The following is a 17,709-nucleotide window of genomic DNA, read 5'->3' as shown; positions in this document are numbered from 1 at the left end:
GAATGTGAGAAACTTGAAGGATATGGGCACTGTGTAGGCGAAGGGAACTAGTCATTTGATTACAAATTTAATTGGTTTGGCAACATTGTGGTTCCACAGGCCTGTCCCTGTGCTGTACCGTTGTTCAATGCTGATATGGAACGACAATAAAATCAGCATCTTGCATTGTGACAACATTTTTCAAATGAAACAGGAATGATGAACTGAAACAGGAATATTGAGGAATTGAAACAGCAATGATGAGGGACTGAAACGGGAATGTTGAGTAACTGAAACGGCAGTGTTGAGGAACTGAAACGGGAACATGGAGACACTGAAACGGGAGCATTGAGGAACTGAAATGGGAACATTGAGGAATTGAAACAATAATAAGGAACTGAAACAGGAACATGGAGGAAATGAAATGGCAATGTTGAGGAATTGAAATGGGAACGATGAGAAACTGAAATGAGAGCGTTGAGGAACTGCAAAGGGAACCTAGAGGAACTGAAGCAAGAATGTTGAACAGAAATGGGAATGTTGAGGAACTGAAACGGGAACGTTGAGGAATTGAAGCAGGAATGTTGAGGAACAGAAATGGGGATGTTGGGGAACTGAAAGGGGAACATTGAGGAATTGAAGCAGGAATGTTGAACAGAAACGGGGATGTTGAGGAACTGAAAGGGGAACGTTGAGGAATTGAAGCAGGAATGTTGAACAGAAATGGGAATGTTGAAGAACTGAAACGGGAACGTTGAGGAATTGAAGCAGGAATGTTGAACAGAAATGGGAATGTTGAGGAACTGAAACGGGAACATTGAGGAACTGAAACGGGAACGTTGAGGAACTGAGACAGGAACGATGAGGAATTCAAACAGCAGTGTTGAGGAACTGAAAGGGGAATGCTGAGGAATTGAAGCAGGAATGTTGAACAGAAATGGGGATGTTGAGGAACTGAGACAGGAACGATGAGGAATTGAAATGCGAACATTGAGGAGACGCAGGGGAGATTTATCAGGATCTGCCTATATCAGAGAGCTTGTCTCATTTTCTCTACGGATCAAAGGTAGATGAGAGGTGATGTGATAGAGGTGTACAAGATGATAAGCATAGATTAGTGGACAGCCAGAGACTTTTTTCCAGGGCAAAACTCAAGGGGAATAATTTTAGGGTGATTGGAGGAAAGTATAGGGGGATATTAAAGGTAATTTTTTTCAGAGTGGTGAGTAAGTGGGGAAGTGGTAGAGGCAGATATATTAGGGATGTCGAAGAGGTTTTTAGATAGGCACATGGATGATAGTAAGATAAAGATAAGGAAAACTGGGGCATCACTGTTGGTGTGACGCTATTACAGCTTGGACTGTCGGAGTTCATTCCTAATGTCCTCCCCATTAATTTCTCTAGGTGCCGCTGTTTCCTCCCACTGTCCAAAGTAGGTTAATTTCAATCCCAGTGTCCTCTGTACATGCTCCCCATGGAATGTGTGGGTTTCCTCTGGGTTCTCTGGTTTCCTCACACTGTCCAAAGTCATATTGATTGTTCGGTTAATTTGTCATTGTACATTGTCCAGTGATTAGGTTTGGGTTAAACTGAGGTTGTTGGCGGTTGCAGGTACAACACGAAGGGCCGAGAAGGCCAACTCTCCCACCTGGGATCCTTCAGCACTAAATATTCCTGAAAGTGCTTTCTACGTACAGTACATGTATACAGCTGAACAAAGCATGGTCAGAGTACTGTCTAGATAAAACAAATCAGGTTAGCTTTCTTTGTTCATGTACAGTGAAATATGTCATTTGTGTCAAATCGAATCAGCATAGATTGTGCTTGGGGCAGCCAGCAAATGGAGAGCGACGTGGAAGGGAAGGGTGAGATGGGTTAAGGGTCGCCACAACATTGCGAGCTGATGGGTGTGTACTGTGCTGTAATGTTTTTTGTAGTTTTGTTGAGAAGGCACTGTACTCCAGTGAGGACTGTAAGGAAGCTGTATTAGATACTGGGTGTGGGGTCAGAGTTAGCGTTGAAAGCTCTCTACTGGTATCAAAGGCTCATCTACACTCAGCACTGAGAGAGCAGTGTCCATGACTGCCAGTGGTGGGGTGGGAGGGAGGGAAGGAGAGCCCATTAGAAAGTGGAAGAGACAGACTGAGGCCCATTTTCTCTCAGTGAGGCTGATGATTACTAAAGGCATTTGGTGACGGAATGGATTACTGAGAGGAAGGTCAGACTGAGGTAAGGGTGGGGGGAGAGGACTCAAGGATCAATCATTTCAAAAGCCTGGTGGGAGGGGAGATCCCCCTGAGGGCAGGAGAGCCACAGAGGAAGGTTCCTCCAGGAATAGAAGGGAAATGTTGCAGTGAAAGTTCAATATCGAGTTTATTGTCATTTAACCAGAAACAGGTGTATGCAGCTAAACGAAACATTGGTCCTCCGGGGCTGACGTGTGAAACACAGTACATACAGTCGCACATGGTACATACAAACATACAGTTGCACACTGTACATTCAGTCGCACACTGCACATACAGTTATGCACACTGTACTCAGTACATACGGTCACTCTCACTGTACATACACACAGTGCATATAGAGTCCTTAAGCCAGTACATGCTTTCAGGTTTTCGCATCTTCTGCCCAATAAGAGAAAGGAGAGAAGGGAGAACGCTTGGGATGGGTGGAGGAGGAACGCTTGGGATAGGTGGAGGGGGAACGGGGTGGGCGGAGGGGGAACGCTCGGGATAGGTGGAGGGGGAACAGAGTGGGCGGAGGGGAAACGCTCAGGATAGGTGGAGGGGGAACAGGGTGGGCGGAGGGGGAACGGGGTGGGCGGAGGGGGTACGCTCGGGATAGGTGGAGGGGGAACGGGGTGGGCGGAGGAGGAACGGGGTGGGTGGAGGGGGAACGGGGTGGGCGGAGGAGGAATGCTTGGGATAGGTGGAGGGGGAACGGGGTGGGCGGAGGGGGAACGCTCGGGATAGGTGGAGGGGGAACGTTCGGGATAGGTGGAGGGGGAACGGGATGGGTGGAGGGGGATCGGGGTGGGCGGAGGGAGAACGCTCGGGATAGGTGGAGGGGGAACGCTCGGGATAGGTGGAGGGGGAACGGGATGGGTGGAGGGGGAACGGGGTGGGCGGAGGGAGAACGCTCGGGATAGGTGGAGGGGGAACGCTCGGGATAGGTGGAGGGGGAACGGGATGGGTGGAGGGGGAACGCTTGGAATAGGTGGAGGGGGAATGGGGTGGGTGGAGGGGGAACGCTTGGGATAGGTGGAGGGGGAACGCTTGGGATAGGTGGAGGGGGAACGGGGTGGGTGGAGGGGGAACAGGGTGGGCGGAGGGAGAACGCTGGGATAGGTGGAGGGGGAAAGGGGTGGGCGGAGGAGGAACGGGGTGGTGGAGGGGGAACGGGGTGGGCGGAGGGGGAACGGGGTGGGCGGAGGAGGAACGGGGTGGGCGGAGGGGAGAACGCTTGGGATAGGTGGAGGGGGAACGCTTGGGATAAGTGGAGGGGGAACGGGGTGGGCGGAGGGAGAACGCTCGGGATAGGTGGAGGGGGAACGGGGTGGACGGAGGGAGAACGCTCAGGATAGGCTGAGGGGAACGGGGTGGGTGGAGTGGGAACGGGGTGGGCGGAGGGAAAACACTTGGGATAGGTGGAGGGGGAACGCTCGGGATAGGTGGAGGGGGAACGGGATGGGTGGAGGGGGAACGCTTGGGATAGGTGGAGGGGGAACGGGGTGGGTGGAGGGGGAACGGAGTGGGCGGAGGGAGAACGCTCGGGATAGGTGGAGGGGGAATGGGATGTGTGGAGGGGGTACGCTTGGGATAGGTGGTGGGGGAATGGGGTGGGTGGAGGGGGAACGCTTGGGATAGGTGGAGGGGGAACGGGGTGGGTGGAGGGGGAACGGGGTGGGCGGAGGGAGAACGCTCGGGATAGGTGGAGGGGGAACGGAGTGGGTGGAGGGGGAACGGGGTGGGTGGAGTGGGAACGGGGTGGGCGGAGGGGGAACGCTTGGGATAGGTGGAGGGGGAACGGGGTGGGTGGAGGGGGAAAGGGGTGGGCGGAGGAGGAACGGGGTGGGTGGAGGGGGAACGGGGTGGGCGGAGGGGGAACGCTTGGGATAGGTGGAGGGGAAACGGGGTGGGCGGAGGGGAACGCTCGGGATAGGTGGAGGGGGAACAGGGTGAGCGGAGGGAGAATGCTCAGGGTGGGTGGAGGGGGAACGCGCGGGGTGGACAGAGAGAGAACGGGGTAGGAGGAGGGAAAACATTTGGGGTAGGTGGAGGGAGAACACTTGGGGTGGGTGGAGGGAGAACGGGGTAGGAGGAGGGAGAACATTTGGGGTGGGTGGAGGGAGAACGGGGTAGGAGGAGGGAGAACATTTGGGGTAGGCAGAGGGAGAACACAGGGTGGGCGGAGGGAGAATGGGGTAGGAGGAGGGAGAACGTTTGTGTTGGGCAGAGGGAGAACGTTTGGGGTAGGCAGAGGGAGAACGCTCGGGATGGGTGGAGGGAGAATGGGGTAGGAGGAGGGAGAACGTTTGTGTTGGGCAGAGGGAGAACGAGGTGGGCTGAGGGAGAACATTTGGGGTGGGTGGAGGGAGAACGAGGTAGGAGGAGAGAGAACGTTTGGGTTGGGCGGAGGGAGAATGTTCGGGGTGGGCGGTCTTAGATTCTGTTGCCTCTGTTGCTGAGACATTGAGGTGTAGATAGTGCAGAAGACAAGACGACATATGGGCAGTATTAGGCCATTCAGCCCATTGAGTTTGCTCTGCCTCTGTATCATGACTGATTTATTATCCCTCTCAACCCCATTGTCCTGTCTTCTGACCGTAAGCTTTGACACCCTTACTAATCAAGAACGTATTAACCTCTGCTTTAAATATCCCCAGTGACTTGGCCTCCACAGTCCTCAGGATAGAGAGATACGAGCCACCATTTAGGATACTGGGTACATTCACCCTGTGCAGAGTACCTTCTGAAACCCCTCTCACTCATTACCCCAGAACTCAGTGAATCCCTGTGCATCATGGTTGTCCTGTTGGTGAGAGCGGCAGAGCGCACCTTCCTCCCTCCACCTGGCACTTTTGGGAGCTTCCCTTCTAACAGTAGATTAGATTAGGCACTGAGTGTTAATACTGAGAGGCTTAGATAGAGTGGACAAGGAGAGGATGTTTCCTACTGTGGGGTGTCGAGGACCAGAGGGCACAACTTCAGAATAGAGGGACATCTGTTTAGAACAGAGATGAAGAGGAATTTCTTTAGCCAGAGGGTAGTGAATCTGTGGAATTCACTGCCACTGATAGCTGTGGAAGCCAAGTCATTGAGTATATTTGAAGCACAGGTTGATCGGTTCTTGATTAGTCAGGGTGACAAAGGTTACAGGGAGGGTTGAGGGGATAATCAACCAGCCATGATAGAATGCTGGAGAAGTTGCAATGGGATGAATGGCCCTATTCTGCTCCTATGTATGGCCGCTGAATGGTATTATGATTCAAGTATTGAGAGATGTGCACGGTAGAGAAGTCTTTAGTCCGTACTGGATGAATTTGACTCTGATTTTGAATGGCAATTAAAGTAACAATTCTCAAATGAAACAGGAAGGATGTGGAAGCTTTAGAGAGAGAGCAGAGGAGATTTACCAGGATACTGCCAGGAATAGAGAGCATGTCTCATGAGTGTATGTTAAGTAAGCTAGGACTTTTTTTTCCTGGAGTAAAGGAAGATGAGAGGTAATTCTGCTCAATGTCTTACTGTCTTCAGTCACCTGCCCCACTCTCTGACATTAAAGTGACCTAGGACTGTGTAAGTGTATGGAGAAGCATTCGAAGATTGGAGGGTCACAGGCAAGAAGCTGAGTGGGAGTTAACTCTGGTCTCTTCTTGTCCAGGTTACTGTATAAGGCAATTGACTCCCACACCGAAGACATGGGCCCTATCTACAACTACCGTGTGGGCATTTCAATCTTCTTCATTGTCTACATCATTCTCATCGCTTTCTTCATGATGAACATCTTTGTTGGGTTCGTGATAGTTACCTTCCAGGAACAGGGGGAGACAGAGTACAAGAATTGTGAGCTGGACAAAAACCAGGTAATTCTTCACAACCAGAAAGGTCCCCGGCCGGAGCCAAACCAACACAGAATCAGAGTCACAAGCATTTCTTTTGAAATATGTTGTCTTGCGGCAACAGTACATTGCAATACATAGTAATAAAACTATAAATTGCAATAAGTATATATATTTAAATAATTAAATTAGATAAGTAAGGCAAAAAAAGAGAGGGAAAAATAGTCAGGTAGTGTTCGTGGGTTCATTGTCCATTCAGAAATTTGATGGTGGAGATGAAGAAGCTATTCCTGAATCATTGAGTGTGTGCCTTCAGGCTCCTGTACCACTTTTCCAGTCCTTCAGGACCATGCCAGAATCAAGTGATTCTTGAAAAATGATGGCTAATGTATTCGTTATCTCTTCAACAACTTCTCTCAGGACTTTGGGATGTAGTCCATCTGGTCCTGGTGACTTATTCACCTTTGAGTTTGCCTTGCACTTTTTTCTTTGTAATAGCAATGGCACTCACTCCTGCTCCCTGACACTCATGGACCTCTGGCATATAGCACCTTCTATAGTACCCATTAGGTTGATCTGCCATTTCTTTGTTCCCCATTACTACCTCATCAGTATCATAGTGGTCCAATATCAACTCTCACCTTCCTTTTACACTTTATATACCTGAAAATAATTTGGTATCCTGTTTTATACTATTGGCTAATCTGTCCTCACATTTCATCTTTTCCTTTATTGTTTTTTTAGTTTCCTTTTGTTGGATTTTAAAACCTTCCCAGTCATCCAACTTCCCACTCACATTTCCTTCGTATACCTTTTTCTTGGCCTTTGTACAGTTCTTAACTTCTTTTGTCAGCCATGGTTGCCTAGCCCTGCCATTTGAGAACAACTTCTGTGATACATATCTATCCTGTGCTTTGTGAACTATTCCCAGAAACTCCTCTCTCATGCCTCTGTAATTCCTCTTATTCCATTGCAATATTGATATATGTGAGTTATGCTTCTCCCTCGCAAATTGCAGTATGAATTCAATCATACTATGATCACTGCCTCTTAAGCTCTGTAGGTTAAGCTCCGTAATAAGATTTGGGTTATTATACAACACCCAATCTAAAAACCCATTTCATGGGCATTCAACAAATTCCTTCTCTTGTGATCCGGCACCAACCTGATTTTCCCAATCCCCTTGTATATTGAAATCCCCCGTTACGATTGTGTCATTACCCTTATTACATGCCTTTTCCAGCTCCCTTTGCAATCTCAACCCCACATCTTGGCTACTATACGGAGGCCTATATATGATTTCCATAATGATTTTTTTACCCTTGCAATTTCTTAACTCCACCCGCATAATTCAACATTCTCTGACCCAATGTCACCTCTTTCTAAAGATGTAATTCCACCTCTTAGCAAGAGCCACACCACCTTCTGCCTGTCCTTTTGATACAAAGTATATCCTTTGATATTAAGCTCCCAACTATGGCCTTCTTTCAGCCACAACTCAATGATGCCTACAACGTCATACTGACCAATCTCTAACTGTGCTGCAAATTCATTCACCTTATTCCAAAAGCTACAAGCATTTAACATAAAAACGTAGAAAACCTACAGCACAATACAGGCCCTTTGGCCCACAAAGTTGTGCCAAAAATGTCCCTACCTTAGAAATTACTAGGCTTACCTATAGCCCTCTATCTTTCTAAGCTCCATGTACCTATCCAAAGGTCTCTTAAAAGACCCTATCGTATCCGCCTCCACCACCGTCACCGGCAGCCCATTCCACGCACTCAACACTCTCTGCGTAAAAAACTTACCCCTGACATCTCCTCTGTACCTACTCCCCAGCACCTTAAAACTGTCTCCTCCTGTGGCAACCATTTCAGCCCTGGGAAAAAGCCTCTGACTATCCACACGAACAATGCCTCTCATCATCTTTACACCTCTATCAGGGCGCTTCTCATCCTTCATCCCTCCAAGGAGAAAACATCAAGGTCACTCAACCGATTCTCATAAGGCATGCTCCCCAATCCAGGCAACATCCTTGCAAATCTCCTCTGCACCCTTTCTATGGCTTCCACATCCTTCCTGTAGTGAGGTGACCAGAACTGAGCACAGTACTCCAAGTGGGGTCTGACCAGGCTCCTATATAGCTGCAACATTACCTCTAGGCACCTAAATTCAATTCCACAATTTATGAAGGCCAATACACCGTATGCCTTCTTAACCACAGAGTCAACCTGTGCAGCTGCTTTGAGTGTCCTATGGACTCGGACCCCAAGATCCCTCTGATCCTCAGCACTGCCAAGAGTCTTACCATTAATATTTCTACACTATTCTTGGTTGGTGCGACTGTAATGAAACCCAATTTCCCTCGGGATCAATAAAGTATGTCTGTCTGTCGGAAATATTATATTCTGCCATCATATTTGACCTACCAAAATGAACCACTTCACACTTAACTGGGTTGAACTCCATCTGCCACTTCTCAGCCCAATTTTGCATCCTATCAATGTCCCACTGTAACCTCTGACAGCCCTCCACGCTATCCACAACACCCCCAAACATGTCATCAGGAAACTTACTAACCCATCCCTCCACTTCCTCATCCAGGTCATTTATAAAAATCACGAAGAGTAAGGGTCCCAGAACAGGTCCCTGAAGCACTCCACTGATGACCGACCTCCATGCAGAATATGACCCATCTACAATCACTCTTTGCCTTCTGTGGGCAAGCCAGTTCTGGATCCACAAAGCAATGTCCCCTTGGATTCCATGCCTCCTTATTTTCTCAATAAGCCTTGCATGGGGTACCATATAACTATATAACAATTACAGCATGGAAACAGGCCATCTCGGCCCTTCTAGTCCATGCCGAATGCTTAGAACATAGAACATACAATAGTACAGCACATTACAGGCCCTTCGGCCCACAGTGCTGTGCTGACCCTCAAACCCTGCCTCCCAAATAATCCCCCACCTTAATTTCCTCCATATACCTGTCTAGTAGTCTCTTAAACTTCACTAATGTATCTGCCTCCACCACTGACTCAGGGAGTGCATTCCACGCACCAACCACTCTCTGAGTAAAAGCCATGCCCTCTTGTATTGAGCACTGGTGCCCTGGGGAAGAGGCGCTGGCTGTCCACTCTGTCTATTCCTCTTAATATCTTGTACATGTCTATCACGTCTCCTCTCATCCTCCTTCTCTCCAAAGAGTAAAGCCCTAGCTCCCTTAATCTCTGATCACAATGCATACTCTCTAAACCAGGCAGCATCCTGGTAAATCTCCTCTGTATCCTTTCCAATGCTTCCACATCCTTCCTATAGTGAGGTGACCAGAACTGGACACAGTACTCCAAGTGTGGCCTAACTAGAGTTTTATAGAGCTGCATCATTACCCCGTGACTCTTAAACTCTATCCCTCGACTTATGAAAGCTAACACCCCATAAGCTTTCTTAACTACCCTATCTACCTGTGAGGCAACTTTCAGGGATATGTGGACATGTACCCCCAGATCCCTCTGCTCCTCCACACTACCAATTATCCTGCCATTTACTTTGTACTCTGCCTTGGAGTTTGTCCTTCCAAAGTGTACCATCTCACACTTCTCCGGGTTGAACTCCATCTGCAACTTCTCAGCCCACTTCTGCATCCTATCAATGTCTCTCTGCAGACAATCCTCTACACTATCTACAACACCACCAACCTTTGTGTCGTCTGCAAACTTGCCAACCCACCCTTCTACCCCCACATCCAGGTCTTTAATAAAAATCACAAAAAGTAGAGGTCCCAGAACCGATCCTTGTGAGACACCACTAGTCACAACCCTCCAATCCGAATGTACTCCCTCCACCGCGACCCTCTGCCTTCTGCAGGCAAGCCAATTCTGAATCCACCTGGCCAAACTTCCCTGGATCCCATGCCTTCTGACTTTCTGAATAAGCCTACCATGTGGAACCTTGTCAAATGCCTTGCTCAAATCCATGTAGATCGCATCCACTGCACTACCCTCATCTATATGCCTGGTCACCTCCTCAAAGAACTCTATCAGGCTTGTTAGGCACAACTTGCCCTTTATAAAGCCATGCTGACTGTCCCTGATCAGACCATGATTCTCTAAATGCCCATAGATCCTATCTCTAAGAATCTTTTCCAAACAGCTTTCCCACCACAAACGTAAGGCTCACTGGTCTATAATTACCCGGACTATCCCTACTACCTTTTTTGAACAAAGGGACAACATTCGCCTCCCTCCGATCCTCCGATACCATTCCCATGGACAACGAGGACATAAAGATCCTAGCCAGAGGCTCAGCAATCTCTTTTCTCGCCTCGTGGAGCAGCCTGGGGAATATTCCATCAGGACCCAGGGACTCATCCTTCCTAATGTATTTTAACAACTCCAACACCTCCTCTCCCTTAATATCAACATGCTCCAGAACATCAACTTCTCTCATATTGTCCTCACCGTCATCAAGTTCCCTCTCAGTGGTGAATACGGAAGAGAAGTATTCATTGAGGACCTTGCTCACTTCCACAGCCTCCAGGCACATCTTCCCACTTTTATCTCTAATCGGTCCTACCTTCACTCCTGTCATCCTTTTGTTCTTCACATAAATGAAGAATGCCTTGGGGTTTTCCTTTACCCTCCTCACCAAGGCATTCACATGCCCCCTTCTTGCTCTTCTCAGCCCCTTCTTAAGCTCCTTTCTTGCTACCCTATATTCCTCAATAGACCCATCTGATCCTTGCTTCCTAAACCTCATGTCTGCTGCCTTCTTCCACCTGACTAGATCTTCCACTTCACTTGTCACCCATGGTTCCTTCACCCTACCAGTCTTTATCTTCCTCACCGGGACAAATTTATCCCTAACATCCTGCAAGAGATCCTTAAGCATCAACCACATGTCCATAGTACATTTCCCTGCAAAAACATCATCCCAAATTCACACCTGCAAGTTCTAGCCTTATAGCCTCATAATTTGCCCTTCCCCAATTAAAAATTTTCCTGTCCTCTCTGATTCTATCCTTTTCCATGATAATGCTAAAGGTCAGGGAGCGGTGATCACTGTCCCCCAGATGCTCACCCACTGACAGATCTGTGACCTGACCCGGTTCATTACCTAATACTAGATCTAGTATGGCATTCCCCCTAGTCGGCCTGTCAACATACTGTGACAGGAATCCATCTTGGACACACTTAACAAACTCTGCCCCATCTAAACCCTTGGAACTAATCAAGTGCCAATCAATATCAGGGAAGTTAAAGTCACCCATTATAACAACCCTGTTATTTTTGCACCTTTCCAAAATCTGCCTCCTAATCTGCTCCTTGGTATCTCTGCTGCTACCAGGGGGCCTATAGAATACTCCCAGTAGAGTAACTGCTCTATTCCTGTTCCTGACTTCCACCCATACTGACTCAAAAGAGGATCCTGCTACATTACCCACCCTTTCTGCAGCTGTAATGCCACCTCTTTTCCCCCTTCTCTATCCCTTTTAAAGTAATGAAATCCAGGAATATTGAGAATCCATTCCTGGCCTGATGCCAGCCAAGTCTCTGTAATGGCCACTACATCATAATTCCATGTATGTATCCAAGCTCTCAGTTCATCACCTTTGTTCCTGATGCTTCTTGCATTGAAGTACATACACGTATTACCTTTACACCCTTTATTCTACTTCCCTTTTCTCAAAGCCTCTTTATATGTTAGATCTAGCTTTACTCCATGCACTTCTTTCACTGCTCTATCGCTCTGGGTCCCATTCCCCTTGCAAATTAGTTTAAACCCTCCTGAACCATGCTAGCAAACCTACCAGAAAGGATATTGCTCCCCCTTGAGTTCAGGTGCAACCCATCCAATCTGTACAGGTCCCACCTTCCCCAGAAGAGATCCCAGTGATCCAAAAATCTAAAACCCTGCCACCTGCACCAACTCCTCAGCCACACATTCATCTGCCATCTCCTCCAATTCTTACCATCACTATCACGTAGCACTGGCAGCAACCCTGAGAACGCCATCCTTGAGGTGTTCTCCATCAGCTTTCTGCCTAGTTCCCAAAACTCACACTTCAGGACCTCATCCCTCTTCCTGTCTATGTCGTTGGTCCCAACATGTATCACGACTTCTGGTTATTTTCCCTCTCGTACCAGGATGTCACAGAGACATCCCGGACCCTGGCACCCGGGAGGCAACAAACCATGTGGGTGACCTTCTCACATCCACAAAATCTCCTGTCTGCTCCCCTGACTATAGAGTCTCCAATGATGACGGCTCTCCTCTTCTCCGTCCCATCCTTCTGCACCACAGGGTCAGACTCAGTGCCAGAGGCCCTGCCACCGTGGCTCACACCAGGTCGGTCATCCTTGCCAACACCATCCAGGACGGTAAACTTATTATTCAGGGGAATAGCTACGGGGGTGCTCTGCAGTACCTGTCTACTCTCCTTCACTTTCCCCCTCGGACTGTCACCCAACGACCTGCTACCCAGTGACTACCTCCCTGTAGCTCTCATCTGTGACTGCCTCATTCTCCCTTATGAGTCGAAGGTCATCCAGCTGCTGCTCCAGATTCCTCACACGGTCTTCCAGACCACTCAGCCGCAAGCACTTCTGGCAGATGTGACTCTGTGGGAGAGGGGAGTTCCCCCAAGACTGCCACATCTCACAGGAGGGGCACATCACCGTCTCAGGAGGCATTGTAAAGACTAACTGGGAACAAGCTCGCCCTCCGCCTCTTCTCGCCAAAGCCTCGCGAGTCAAAGCCTCAAATCTCCACTCCTTCACTGGCCCACTCACTCACTGGCTGCTTTCCACAGGCTGCTCCGCTTGAGCTACCCCTCTATTTATTTGTTTGAGATTTCTTAACTGCTTGGTCACCTGACCTCAATTGCCCAATCAGCTACTTTCTGCTGAGTCTGAGCTATTCAAATCTGGATTGACTTGATTGCACAGTCCAACTGCCAAAACTGCCAGAATCTCTTGAGTCAAAGCCTCAAATCTCCATTCTTTCACTGGCCCATTCACTCACTTACTCTCACCTAGTCCCACTGACTTGCACTCAGCCCATAACCCTCCATTCCTTTCCTGTCCATATACCTATCCAATTTTACTTTAAATGACAATACCGACCCTGCCTGTACCACTTCTGCTGGAAGCTCGTTCCACACATCTACCACTCTCTGAGTAAAGAAATTTCCCCTCGTGTTACCCTTAAACTTTTACCCCCTAACTCTCAACTCATGTCCTTTTGTTTGAATCTCCCCTGCTCTCAATGGAAAAAGCCTATCCACATCAACTCTATCTCCCTCATAATTTTAAATACCTCTATCATCCCCCCTCAACCTTCTATGGTCCAAAGAATAAAGACCTAACTTGTTCAATCTTTACCTGTAACTTAGGTGCTGAAACCCAGGTAACAATCTAGTAAATTCTTGTCAAATGCCTCGCTGAAGTCCATATACACTACATCTACTGCTCTTCCTTCATGTATGTGTTTAATCACATCCTCAGAAAATTCACTCAGGCTCGTAGGGCATGACCTGCCTTTCACAAAGCCATGCTGACTACTCCTAATCATAATATACCTCTCCAGATGTTCAGAAATTCTGCCTCTCAGGATCTTCTCCATCAACTTTCAAGCCACTGAGGTAAGACTCACTTGTCTATAATTTCCTGGGCTATCTCTACTCCCTTTCCTGAATAAAGGAACAACATGTGCAACCCTCAAATCCTCTGGAACCTTTCACATCCCCATTGATGATGCAAAAATCATCACCAGAGTCTCAGCAATCTTCTCCCTTGCCTCCCACAGTAGCCTGGGGTACATCTCATCCAGTCCCAGCGACTTATCTAACTTGATTCTTTCCAAAAGCTCCAGCACATCCTCTTTCTTAATATCTACATGTTCAAGCTTCTAATCTGCTGCAAGTCATCAGTACAATCACCAAGATCCTTTTCCATAGTGAATACTGAAGTAAAGTAATCATTAAGTACCTCTGCTGTTTCCTCTGGTTCCATACACTTTTCCACTGTCACACTTGATAGGTCCTATTCTTTCATGCCTTATCCTCTTGCTCTTCACATACTTGTAGAATGCTTTGGGGTTTTCCTTAATCCTGCCCGCCAAGGCCTTCTCATGTCCCCTTCTGGCTCTCCTAATTTCCTTCTTAAGCTCCTTCCTGTTAGCCTTATAATATTCCAGATCTCTAACATTACCTAGCACTCTGAACCTTTTGCAAGCTTTTCTTTTCTACTTGACTAGGTTTATTACAGCCTTTGTACATCATGGTTCCTGTACCCTACCAAAACTTCCCTGTCTCATTGGAATGTACCCATGCAGAAATCCACACAAATATCCCCTGAACATTTGCCACATTTCTTTTGTACTTTTCCCTGAGAACATCTGTTTCCAATTTGAGCTTCCAGTTTCCTGCCTGACAGCCTCATAATTCCCCTTGCTCCAATTAAACACTTTTTAACTTGTCTGTTCCTATCTCTCTCCAATGCTATTGTAAAGGAGATAGAATTATGATCACTATCTCCAAAATGCTCTCCCACTGAGAGATCTGACACCTGACCAGGTTTATTTCCCAATACCAAATCAAGTACAGTCTCTCCTCTTGTAGGCTTGCCTACATATAGTGTCAAGAAACCTTCCTGAACACACCCAACAAGCTCCACCCCATCTAAACCCCTGCTCTAGGGAGATGCCAATCGCTATTTGGGAAATTAAAATCTCCCATCATGACAACGCTGTTATTGACAACTCTAAACACCCAGTAAAGTTATTGATCCCTTCCTGTTCCTAACCTCCACCCACAGAGACTCTGTAGACAATTCCTGCATGGCGTCCACATTTTCTACAGCCTTGACACATCTCTGATCAACAGTGCCATGCCCCCACCTCTTTTGCCTCCCTCCCTGTCCTTTCTGAAACATCTGGCACTTGAAGTAACCATCCTTGCCCCTGAGCCATCAAAGTCTTTGTAATGGCCACCACATCATATCTCCAAGTACTGATCCATGCTCTAAGCTCATCCACTTTGCTCACAACACTCCTTGCATTAAAATAGACACATCTCAAACCTTAGGTCTAACCTTCTCTATCACTTGCCTATCCTCCCTCTCGCACTGTCTACATTTAAATACAGCACCTTCAGTCCTGCATTTTTCACCATTTTGATTTTTGCCTCTGTGGTAGGGGAACACTTTGTTTCCAGTGATCACAATACCATTAGTTTCAACTTGATCATGGATAAAGATTGATCTGGTCCTCGGGTTGAGGTTCTAAGCTGGAAAAAGGCCAAATTTGAAGACATGAGAAACAATCTAAGAAGTGTGGATTGGGACAGGTTGTTCTCTGGCAAGGATGTCGTTGTAAGTGAGAGGCCTTCAAAGGAGAAATTTTGAGAGTGCAGAGTTTGTATGTTGCTGTCAGGATTAAAGGCAAATTGAACAAGGATAAGGAACCTTGGTTTTCTAAGGATATTGGAACCCTGATAAAGAAGAAGAGAGAGATGTATGACATGTACAGGAAACAGAACAAATAAGGTACTTGAGGAGTATAATAAGTGCAAAAAATACTTAGAAAGAAATTAGGAGGGCTAAAAGACATGAGGTAGCTTTGGCAGTCAAGGTAAAGGGTAATCCAAAGAGCTTCTACAGGTATATTAAGGGCAAAAGGATAGTAAGGGATGAAATTGGTCTCTTGAAGATCAGAGTGCTGGACTATGTATGGAACCAAATGAAATGAGGGAGATCTTAAATGGTTTTTTTTTGTGTCTGCATTTACTAAGGAAACTGGCATGAATTCAATGGAAATAAGGCAAACAAGTTGTGAGGTCATGGAACCTATACAGATTGAAGAGGAGGAGGTGCTTGCTATCTTGAGGAAAATCAGAGTAGATAAATCCCCAGGACCTGACAGGGTATTCCCTCGGACCTTGAAGGAGACTAGTTTTGAAATTGCAGGGGCCCTGGCAGATATATTTAAAATGTCGGTACCTATGGGTGAGGTGCCGGAGGATTTGAGGATAGCTCATGTTGTTCCGTTGTTTAAAAAAGGCTCAAAAAGTAATCTGTGAAATTATAGGCCAGTAAGTTTGACGTCGGTAGTAGGTAAATTATTGGAAGGAATACTAAGAGATAGGATCTACAAGAATTTAGATAGACAGGGACTTATTAGGGAGAGTCAACACAGCTTTGTGCGTGTTAGATCATGTTTAACAAATCTGTTAGAGTTTTTTGAGGAGGTTACCAGGAAAGTGGATGAAGGGAAGGCAGTGGATGTTGTCTACATGGACTTCAGTAAGGCCTTTGACAAGGTCCTGCATGGGAGGCTAGTTTGGAAGATTCAGTCGCTAGGTATACATGGAGAGGTAGTAAATTGGATTAGACATTGGCTCAATGGGAGAAGTCAGAGAGTGGTAGTGGAGGCCTGTGACTAGTGGTGTGCCACAGGGATCAGTGCTGAGTCGATTGTTATTTGTCATCTATAACAATGATTTGGATGATAATGTGGTAAATTGGATCAGCAAATTAAGAAGGTTGAAAGAATGGAGAGAAGGTTTACAAGAATGTTGCCAGGACTTGAGAAACTGAGTTACCGAGAAAGGTTGAATATGTTAGGACTTTATCCCCTGGAGTGTAGGAGAATGAGGGGAGACTTGATAGAGATATATAAAATTATGATGGGTATAGATAGAGTGAATGCAAGCAGGCTTTTTCCACTGAGGCTAGGGAAGAAAAAAACCAGAGGACATTGGTTAAGGGTGAAAGGGGAAAAGTTTAAAGGGAACATTGGAGGGGGGGGGCTTCTAAACACAGAGAGTGGTGGGAGTATGGAATGAGGTGCCAGATGAAGTGGTAAATTCGGGCTCACTTTTAACACTTAAAAAAAACTTGGACAGGTACATGGATGAGAGGTGTATGGAGGGATATGACCCAGGTGCAGGTCAGTGGGACTAGGCAGAAAAATGGTTCGGCACAGCCAAGAAGGGCCAAAAGGCCTGTTTCTGTGCTGTAATGTTTAATGGTTAAATTTAACTCTTTGCTCTGTCTGCATTTGTATCCAATCATTGTCTTGTCCTTCCTTGCATTCATGTTACAGCCATCATCTTCTTGTAAATTAGCTGGCTCATTCTCAGCTCTATTATCCTGGCTCCCATCCCCCTGCCATATTAGTTTAAAACCACTTCCAATAGCTCTAGTAAATTTGCCCACAAGAATACTGGTCCCCCTCAGATTCAAGTGCAACCCATCCCTTTGTACAGGTCACACCTGCCCCAGAAGAGGTCCCAATTATCCAGAAATCTGATCTCTGCCCCCACTCCAATTCTTCAGCCACACATTTATCTGCCACCTCATCCTATTTCTATCTCACTGTCACATGGCACAGGCAGAAATCCCGAGATTACTACCTTTGAGGTCCTGCTTCTCAACTTCCTTCCTAACTCCCTATGTTTTTACAGGACCTCCCTTTTTTTTCCTTTGTGGTTGGTAACAATATGTACCACAACTTCTGGCTGCTCACCCTCCCTTTTATATTCGGAAACATTGTGGGCCCTGGCCCCTGGGAGGCAAACCACTATCCATGTTTCCTTTTTGCATCCACAGAAACATCTAGCTGTCCCCCTGACTATAGGATCCCCCATCCCTGCTGCCATC

The 17,709-nt window shown here is 47.1% G+C and overlaps 1 protein-coding gene across 1 annotated transcript in view; it reads left to right on the top strand.

Annotated features, from left to right (window-relative positions):
• The window catches only part of LOC132381205 (voltage-dependent L-type calcium channel subunit alpha-1S-like), a 381,429-nt gene that overhangs the window by 218,398 nt on the left and 145,322 nt on the right, over positions 1-17,709 (top strand). Inside the window, exon 25 of the mRNA XM_059950504.1 lies at positions 5,866-6,067. Within this exon, the coding sequence (XP_059806487.1) occupies positions 5,866-6,067 (202 nt within the window). The remainder of the gene's footprint in view (positions 1-5,865; positions 6,068-17,709) is intronic.

The sequence above is a fragment of the Hypanus sabinus genome, chromosome 25, assembly GCF_030144855.1.
Source record: "Hypanus sabinus isolate sHypSab1 chromosome 25, sHypSab1.hap1, whole genome shotgun sequence".
Lineage (NCBI taxonomy): Eukaryota > Metazoa > Chordata > Chondrichthyes > Myliobatiformes > Dasyatidae > Hypanus > Hypanus sabinus.
Note: the sequence above shows the minus strand (reverse complement) of the source record. Positions and strands in the feature narration are given on the sequence as shown.